This window comes from Macrobrachium rosenbergii, chromosome 26 (genome assembly GCF_040412425.1).
Source record: "Macrobrachium rosenbergii isolate ZJJX-2024 chromosome 26, ASM4041242v1, whole genome shotgun sequence".
NCBI classification, from domain to species: Eukaryota; Metazoa; Arthropoda; class Malacostraca; order Decapoda; family Palaemonidae; genus Macrobrachium; species Macrobrachium rosenbergii.
The window spans coordinates 39,577,711-39,588,261 of NC_089766.1; the positions used below are offsets into that span (position 1 = coordinate 39,577,711).

The following is a 10,551-nucleotide window of genomic DNA, read 5'->3' on the forward strand; positions in this document are numbered from 1 at the left end:
CTCAGCGATCAAAGTATTATATACACCCATTTCTGTACTGTGTGGTCGACAAATAAACAAACGATATCTCCGTGTGGCCGTCTACTCTGCATTTACCATACGGTGATTTAAAATTTGAATGGTGCTGATAGCTTTTCCTTGCAGATAACAAGCCGAAGTAGCACCTTTAAATCTCCAACTCCCTTTTGGTTTTTCTGCCCAGGATGAATTTCATTTCATCAGAAAGAGCATCTCTAAAACTATCTGGGCATGCGCACTAAAACTATACTATGGATGAATGGCGGTTATAGAGAGTTTCAGAACTGTTGTTGAGGCTACCAGGCCAGGCTACTCGCATTTAAAACCGATTCACAACGGCGTTTAAATTTGCTGTCTAGTATCACCGGAACATGTTTCAGAATAATAAAAATTTGTTAAGGAAGTTCCATGTTTTGTTATGGGTCATTACAGATGTGTAGGTGTGCCAGTTATGACAAATGCGTGGAGCTAATAATGACGTACGAAAAAAAAAGTAATCACCAGAAAATACATCTTCAATCGTTTTGTTTCCGCCATTTTCGTGGTCCTACACTATTACAGTTGTTAAATATTACTGTATTTTGGATATTAACAACAACAAAAACGGAAAAATGCCTAAATACACAATGAAAAGGCTCTTGATAAAATGAATAAATACTGAAAGTGAACACTCACCAACGGCTGGAAAATCTGCCAGTAGTTCCTATCCAATTATCTTGTCCCGACTGCTGTCATCACTTCCACTCCTTGTTGTGGGATCACCATTAAGTGCTTCTTACCCAGTCCCAGTTCCTTCCCAGTTACCTCCAACACGAGGCCTCAGCTCCAAAATATCAGTGCTAGGCCTAGACCCCATACCAACGCCTCGATAATGATTCTTAAATCCAGTTCACTTAATTCTAGGGTATTTCCAGTTTCTTCGTCACTATCGAAGGTCATCACCGCTGACATCAGTTTCAAGAGAGGCATCTGCCTGGCTCATGTATACATTCCTTCAGCTTACCAAAATGTAAAGGACGTGTTGGCAACACTGGTGTTGAAGCTTTCATGCTATGGCAACCATTCTGGCTTTGCAATACTGACAAGTGTTCCTGACGCTCCTTTTTTAACATCACAAACATGATTACACTGCAGCAATTAACGAATTACAATAAATTTATTCAAATGAAAGGTTCACGATCTGCTGCTTACACTTATACAGTCGCCAGAGAACTAATGACCGACAAATTCAATCAGGTGATTCCGGTAACAGTCTTGAAGGGGGGTGAGGTTTTGTCTATGTAACGGCGCCTCAGACTTCGTGGAACTACAAAAATGAGAGCTCTGATTGGCTAACTACTATGCAAAACTGTTTTATGCTGAACATGACCTTCAACCTTGCTGTAATATGTTTGATTAACAAAACGCTTAATATGAAAGCAAGTGGGTTCAGAAAGCCTACGACGCGATGAAATTCTTAAGGTAAGGAAGTATTGTGAAGCACAAGAAGAAATAGTAATATTTCTCCAATTTCCCAGACGATTTTGTTCGTTTCCCGGCACCATTGCTGGTCGGGGTGGATGTAATATTACTGTTACTGTTGTTTGTGTTGACTGATTCTTGATTAAGTAAGAACGTTGAGAGAGAGACGAAGCTCCGTTTTGAGGGTAAGGAATGCAGAGAAAGAATGAGAAGAGTGAAAGAACAATGAAGAGGGAAAAAAAGAGGACTCGGAGACCTCCTTGTAAAATGCCATACTTTTCATGTCATTCTAATGATTAAATGAACCCATGGGGCTTGGGGGCAGGGACCAAGGAGGAGGGTGGGGGAGGGAGGGAGGGGGGCGCTCTGGTGAAAAGCGAGTAGTGTCAACGCCGTTGTGAAGCCACTTTTCTCGTATCGGAATCTCGAAGTCCAAGTGACATGACGTCTTCAATAACTAACACCAGATTACGACACTACTTCAGGATATAAGCGTTCAGGTGCTCTCTCTCTCTCTCTCTCTCTCTCTCTCTCTCTCCTCCCCAACACCCCCCTCTACTGTCTCTCTCTCCCTCTCTCTCTCTAACAAGCCCTCCAGTCTGTCTCTCACGTCCTCTCCCTCTCAATCTCTCTCTCCCTCTCTCACTCTCCCTTTCCTGTTAAGATAGTTGCTTCAATTACGTTGCCCAACATTTTTGACATTTTTTATTTCACCCCTTCTCAGCCCCCCATTCCTATCGGGGCTGAATTTGGACTTAAAGGGCATCGGGAGTGTCACTATTCATCTCAGCGACATCGAAAACTATGGTTTAAACACGATGTTTGTCGTTTTCGGTTATTTTTACATGTCACCCCTTCCCACCCCCACCCTTTGGTGCCAATATTATCTTACCCCCCACAGTATTCTTTTCTAGATAGTAAGTCATATGTATACTAAGTTTGGTTGAAATTGCTGTGCATTTCAGAGTTATGCTGGAACATTCAACACACATACACACATACCTGTACATACATACATACATACATAGCAATATCAGACTAGTCCATCAGACGTCTCTTTGTTCGCAAAAATAGAAAGCCAGAAAGTTCCCTCAAAATACAGCGTCATTGCAAGTCAATCTCCCTGCCGTGTGTGAGTATTTTTCTCATTAGTTTAAACTTTCTTCTTTGTTTTAATAAATAATAATAATAATAATAATAATAATAATAATAATAATAATAATAATAATAATAATAATGAAAACAAAAAACTTTACTCATATGTAGTATATATATATATATATATATATATATATATATATATATATATATATATATATATATATATATATATATATATATATAATATATATATATATATGCGTTTGTGTGTATGCTCATTATGTACGCCTAAACATATAAATGTACTAAACAGCTAACATTATCATCATTATGGAATTTCTTTTTCTAGATATTAACCTGTATATAATATATATATATATATATATATATATATATATATATATATATATATATATATATATATATATATATATATATATATATATATATATATATATATAACTATATATATATATATATATATATATATATATATATATATATATATATATATATATATATATACAGAACATATAATACTTTGGAGTTCTCTTAAAACTGAGCTTTTGACAATAAAAGTAAACAAGTGAAAAGGAAAATCATGTTGTCCCGTTATGTACGTCGATAATAACAAGCAATGCGTGTACAGTAGACTTTGGAGCAAGAGCCGATGGGCAGCTCCACATTTTCGGGACTAAGCCTCAGCGTCTAAGGAAGGCTGAGGATGTGAGATAAGGAGTGCGGGTCACCTTAGAGGACTTTATGGCTCCGATACATAAACATCCTCTCAAAGGCGGAAGCCAGGCTGGTGGCGACCATAAATACAAGGATTTGGGGCTCTGTAAGGAGCCGAATCATGACCCTATTTTAATATAAGCGATGCCTTGCACATATGCTTTCTGGCAAGTCTCTCTTGAACCTTGATAGCAGTTGACTCTGGGAGGTACTTCAGTTCCCCAGTGTTTCTCTGCTTGCGGCACTGGCTGCCTGTATGTTTGTCTGTGCACAGATTTCCTCTGAAGCTTATGGGTGAAACTGAAAAAAGTTTGATCATTAAATCTTGAGACAGACAGATCCAACCGAGGCGAATTTCAATGGAAGGTTGGTTATGGCCAAATGACGTCATTTTTTTGTAATGGCTTTTGATAAGGGTATAGATCCGAATGTATATCTTGGGTTTTATCGATACTGCAATGGTGCCCATCAATAAAGTTTTGGGTGGGATTGAATATAGAATGAATTAGACTCTGGATTAAGCTATAGCGAATAAACATGGCGATAAGGGCTTTGGTTTTCATTACTGACGGACTTGAGTAAAAGCTGTCTGTGGAAAGGGGTCGGGGGCCTGTGCAGAGTGAAAGGGTTACAACGCAGATGCAGTATATTCTTTCATTTTGGCTGTCTTTGGGTAATATGGGAATTTTTGATATTATAAAGTCATTTTTGTTGACAGCCTTAAGCACTGTGATGGTTTCCTAATTTCCATTGTGCTTTTTTTATATTTTTGAGATCATAACTAAATAATTTCTGTTTCCACCCATAAGCACTCTCTATTTGTCTCCTAGTTTCCTAGGTTCATTTGTTGTTATATGACTAGCTTTACATTATCATCCGTATCTCTCTGTGAACCAAAATTTATGTATTCTCTAAGTATAAACCAATGTATGCATGCACAAACACGCACATGCTGTTCTACACACACACACACACACTATTCCACACACAAATTCTATTCCACACACACTAACACACACACACACACACACACACATTGAGCTGAGAACAGATAGGGTAGTTCAGTAGTCCGGCAGAGTCAGAGGAATGGACGAGTGTTACTCCACCACGAATTTGCTTATAGTATGTTTCACTTCCTGTTATTAGTTATTAGTGTTTGAAATATGAAAGTGATAAGTCGGTGAGAAGAGAAACGAACCGCTACATGGTGTCTTTATTAAGTCTCCAAAAGTAGGTACACACAGTACGGAGGCAGGTATTTAACTCCCCGTAAAGCCAAGTGACTTCGGCAAGGTTGACAACAGCAACAAGCAAACGGTTGTTAAAGTAAACAACAACAATACACAACACTCCTCCGCGCTAACATAAAAAGCACAGAAAATTTTCATTACTTAAAACACTATAGTAAAATACAGCACAGTTACAATAAGTACAGTTACAATAAGTAAAATACATCCTTCATTCAAGAACTCGTAATTCTGTAAAAATCCAAAGTACGGGTTAGGAACTTTATTAATTATATAAAAAAATTTTTTTTTTTTTTTACAACACTTAAAATAACAGCATCAAGAATACGTAAGTCTGTCTGGCGGACGACGTTCTCTTAATGGGTAACGCCTCTCACTGGTGGAGTTCTGAGTTAAAGTTACATGATCATCCAAAGTCACAGACAAAGGCTCACCTCCCCCCTTAGATGAACTGTCGGAACTGGACTTACTCAAGTCCTCAGTTACAGATTCTCCCAGTGGTGACTGTTCCTCTAAACAATAATCAGAAAATTTGTTTTCATACCTTTCCTCTGAGCTTAAGCAAGGATCATTTGTTATGGAACCGTCAGAATACTGAAATTCAGGAACAGCAACAAGCTGGTCGATATGTCGACGCCACACCTTTTCCCCAACCCTTACTGTGTATGAAACTGGACCAGTCTGTCCGACAATAACACCATTCTCCCACTTAGGTGATCCCAGGCAAAACTTAATGCCTGAACACGTTGACCACATTTCAGAGTTCTTAATTTACGGTTAGTATCCGAAATCAGTGTCTCATGCTTCCTTTTCATTTCAGCTTCTTTATCAGGCTTAAGCAAATCCAATCTTGTTTTGATATGACGTTTTAAAAAAGCTCGGTTGGAGTTAGACCAGTTGTTGCATGTGGTGTAATGCGATATTGCATTAAAACTGACAAAGCTTTAGTTTTAGATTTTCCTTCCTTTCACCTTTCTAAGGTTTTTTTAAAAAGTTTGCACGGCCCTCTCGGCTTCTCCATTAGTTGATGGTTTGTATGGCGCAGAAAAAATATGACGTATCCCATTAGCCTTGGTAAAAATGCTAAACTCTGATGAAGTAAAGGCAGTTCCGTTATCCGAAACTATTATATCAGGAATGCCATAGGAAGCAAACTTCTCTCTTAAAATACCAATTGTGTTTAAACTACTCGTTGAACTAATGACCTCTACCTCCATCCACTTTGAATAAGCATCAATGATAACAAGATAAAAATTACCCAAGAAGGGACCCGCAAAATCCAGATGAATTCTTTGCCAAGGTCCACCAGGCCATTCCCATGGATGAAGAGGAGCGGGACTAGGTTTATTTCTAACACTTTGACAAGCAGTGCAACTCAGCACCAAGTTCTCAATGTCTTTGTCTATTCCAGGCCACCATACATGCAATCGAGCCGAGGATTTTGTTTTAATAATACCTCGGTGTCCAGAATGCAATTCTCTCAAAACTGCTTTGCGATGTGCCAAGGGTACTACTACTCTTCGACCCCATAGTACACCACCACCTTCAACAGTTAATTCTAATTCTTTGCTCTTGAAAAGCTTCAACTCCTCCTCAACGAAATGAGGCCACCCAGACATAACATATTCATACACCTTGGATAAAATAGAGTCGGTTCTCGTTGCAGAACGTATGTCTCGGGAGTTGACAGGGATTTTATCTAGTTGTTCAATATTGAATATTGAAGACTCATCCCGACATCCAACCTCTCTGAGTTATTGCAGAGTCTAGACAAGGCGTCTGCATTTGCATGCCTTTGGGATACCCGGAACTCCAAATCATAAGTGTATGCTGATAAAATAATGGCATAACCTTCGGACTCAGTATCGCCAACAGAGGCTTGTGATCAGTAACCAAGGTGAAATTCTTACCATACAAATACTGGTGAAAATATTTGACACCATATACAAGAGAAAGGGCCTCCTTGTCTATTTGAGAATAATTCCTCTCAGAAGCACTAAGAGATCGTGCTGCATAAGCTATGGGACGCTCCTCCCCATTAGGAAATATGTGTGTTAACACGGCCCCTATACCAACAGATGAAGCATCGCATTCTAATTTCACAGGGGTTTTTACATCATAATGAGCCAACACGGGTGCATCAGCTAAAATTGCCTTGAGATTTTTAAAAGAATTATCACACTCTGCTGTCCATAACCACTTCTCATTAGCTCTAAGAAGCTTATTTAAGGGACTTACTATCGTTGAAAGGTTCTTTATAAACCGACCATAATAATTTACTAATCCTAAAAAAGACTTAAGCTCTGTTACATTTTTAGGCTCTCTTAAATTTAAAATCTTAGCAACCTTATCTGGACAAGTTTTTAATCCATCCCTGCTTACTATATATCCCAAATAACTAACACTCTCCTTCAAAAACGAACACTTATCTTTTCTCAGTCTTAAGCCCTTCCCTTCAATCTCTCTAGTACTATTTTAAGTCTCTCAAAATGTTCAGCTGGAGTGCGACCACAAATCAAAATATCATCCAAATACACCACTACACCTGGAATACCTCCCAGTAATTTTTCCATTTCCATCTGAAAAATAGCAACAGCTGATGCTACTCCATATGGCAGACGTTTAAAACGGAACAATCCCAAATGTGTATTTATTGTTAATAGATATCTGCTACTTTCATCTACTTCCAATTGCTCATAAGCTCTTGAAAGATTCAATTTTGAAAAAATAGTCCCTCCGTTTAAACTAGCAAAAATGTCTGATAGTTTTGGTAATGGATAAGAGTCAACCTATATATGCTTATTAATAGTAACTTTAAAATCAGCACATAACCTTATATCATTATTTGGCTTCGGTACAATAACAAGAGGGGAGGCCCACTCACTGCAGTTTACTGGTTCCAACACCCTATTTTCCGCCATACTATTTAGTTTCTGAGTAACTTTTTCCTTCAAAGCATAAGGAACGGATCTAGGTTTAAAAAATTTTGCACTTGTATTTTCCTTCAACTTAATTTTCGCTTTTACACCTCTGAAACTTCCCAGATCATCCCCAAAAACCTCCTCATTTTTAGCTAGAATATGATCCAATTCTAAACTACAAGAATTTGAAACATGTTTAATTGACTTGGAAATATTAACCCAATCAATCTGAATTACAGTTAACCAGTCCCGACCAAACAAGGATACATTATTAGAATTAGTAACAATAATTGGCAAAATACCACAATAGCCGCCATACTGAACTTTAACTTCCGCTTCTCCAACAACTGCAACACAGCCGCCGGTGTAGGTAGTCAAGGTAGTCTCACAAGGCCGAATCTTGATACCTGGAAGTCTCCTTAGTTCATTTGCAGAAAGAATTGAAACTGCGGCTCCAGTATCCAACTCCATACAGATTTTGACATTATTAACAACAGGGTACAATCTAATGGGCGGTGGAGACACCCTATTTATACAAGCGACTTGAAGGACCCCCGCATCCAATTCCGCTGTATCCTGAAGACTAAACTCTGCTGCCGTCAACCGAACATCATCCTCGACACAGCTATCCGAAACAGCATTTACTTTCCTGTTTTGGTGCACAACTCCATCCGAAGAACTGCGACAGGCTGATCTTGTGTGTCCCACTCGACCGCATGAAAAGCATTTCAAATGTCGAAACTTACAGTCATTAGGCTTGTGAGAACTTCTGTTGCATCGCCAACACTTAGTCTTAACTTTATATACACTGCAATTCTCGGCAATTCCCTGCTGCATATTCCTCGAGTGGAGCTCAGCCATCTCCATACTGCATGCAATACCAACTGCTTTCTTAAAATTTAAATCATTTTCAGCCAACAATTTAACTCTAATTTTCTCGGAAGAGATCCCAACAACAAACTGATCACAAAGAGCTTCTTCCAGGTAGCTGCCAAATATGCAATTCTTGGCTCCTTTCTTCAGTTCAGCAACATAAGCAGCTATATTTTCTCCCTCCTTCTGGTAGCGCCGGTGAAATTTGAACCTCTCAGCAGACTTGTTTTTCTTGGGTTCAAAATGGTTAGTCAAAATTTCTTTCAACTGATGATAGCTCTTGGCAGTAGGCACCTCTGGAGAAACCAGATCACGGATGAGGTTATAAGACGACTTCCCAACCAAAGTCAGAAACGCAGCTCGACACTCACTCTCTGCTGTAATCTTGTTCAAGTGCAGGAAGCAGTCAAAACGCTCACACCATGCATTGAAGTCTTCTCCCTCTTCAAAAGATTCAATGTTGCCGATATTAGTAGCCATCCTCGTCGCCAAATGATAAGTCGGTGAGAAGAGAAACGAACCGCTACATGGTGTCTTTATTAAGTCTCCAAGAGTAGGTACACACAGTACGGAGGTAGGTATTTAACTCCCCGTAAAGCCAAGTGACTTCGGCAAGGTTGACAACAGCAACAAGCAAACGGTTGTTAAAGTAAACAACAACAATACACAACAGAAAGTTTTATATCCACTGCAAATGCTTAAATTAAAATCAGCAACAGATTTATTATGTTCCTTTTAAAATTTGTAAGAATCAGTTCCATAAACAAAGTACAGCATCACTCTATGGTCTGTGGATTAAGTCTACTCCTGTTCATTACATGGTTCAATGGAAAGCGTTTGCTAGCTCGCTCTCTCTCTCTCTCTCTCTCTCTCTCTCTCTCTCTCTCTCTCTCTCTCTCTCTCTCTCTATTATCCGGGGGCGGCCTTTGGATAACAGGCCGATAAAATCCCCAACGAAAATCTATATCACTCACTAAATCAGAAAATAATTTCCTAAAAATATTGAATTCCTATAACAGTTAAGATATTCATTGGGTTCATTGAAAGTTTGGCCATAAAATCTCAGGAAGAGAAAAGGAAAGGAAAGTAATTGACTTCCACCTCGCCTTCCCTTCCATAAAGTCTATTCAAGGAAGAAGAAGAAGAAGACGACGACGACTTAAAGGATTCTATTTTCCGTATGGGGTAAGAAGGGCATCGTAGGTAAGAGACTTTTTGTTCGATTCTTCTGTTCCTCTTTTGTCCTTCCTCAGGGAAAATGGAAGGTTTCTGTTTATCACCTGAGAGTTACATATGGACTGCAGTTGGCAGCTGGCGATGGATGGTCAATATGCTCTGGTTGCTACTGTTGTGGTAGACTGCGCCTGTTGCTTCCAAGGCAAAGGACCTCGTCCTTACAAGACTTAACCTGTGAAAGTGAAGCTGGACGTCTGAAGAATCTAAAATATTACTGGAGGGAATGAAACAACTTCAGACCTACTGATGGTACCCTTCAGTACAAGAGGAGGTTTGTAATGGCGAGTCCCAATATAGTAAAAAAAAAAAAAAAAAAAAAAGTTAGGGGTCATAGAAAAGAAATCGCTAAAGGGATTAAGTCTAGGAGTAACAAGTATTACAATCTCCAGTCTCTGTACATACTCCTAAGTGTGTGTGAAATATCACTTAATATAGAATTAACGATACTTAGGGATGACATACACCCAAGGGGAATTATAATAACTGAATCTACCGATTCTCAGCCGGAGAAGATGAGCTTATCAGTTATAAATCCTCTTTGGTGTAAGTTAGCCCAAGGTATAGTGAATTCGATATTTAGTCTTTTCTTTTTTTGTTTTGCTTGATATTTTTGGGTATAAAAAGTTAAGCGTGCATATGTGATAAATTTATTTATACATACGTACATGCATACATTATATATATATATATATATATATATATATATATATATATATATATATATATATATATATATATATATATATATATATATATATATATATATATATATATATATATATATATATATATATATATATATATATATATATATATATATATATATATATATATATATATATATATATATATATATATATATATATATATATATATATATATATATATATATATATATATATATATATATATATATTTATAAATATTATTGCTGTTCGCCCTCGTAACATTTGGCGGTA

The 10,551-nt window shown here is 37.9% G+C and overlaps 1 protein-coding gene across 1 annotated transcript; it reads right to left on the reverse strand.

The window, feature by feature from the left end:
* Positions 1-7,351: 7,351 nt before the first annotated feature.
* Positions 7,352-8,836, reverse strand: LOC136852821 (uncharacterized). Its single transcript, XM_067127722.1, has one exon. The coding sequence runs from the start codon at positions 8,834-8,836 to the stop codon at positions 7,352-7,354; it is 1,485 nt and encodes a 494-aa protein (XP_066983823.1).
* Positions 8,837-10,551: the final 1,715 nt, after the last annotated feature.

What these genes read in the sequence shown, in the direction of transcription:
- LOC136852821 (XM_067127722.1), bottom strand. Translation starts at nt 8,836, where the DNA reads ATGGCTACTAATATCGGCAACATTGAATCTTTTGAAGAGGGAGAAGAC.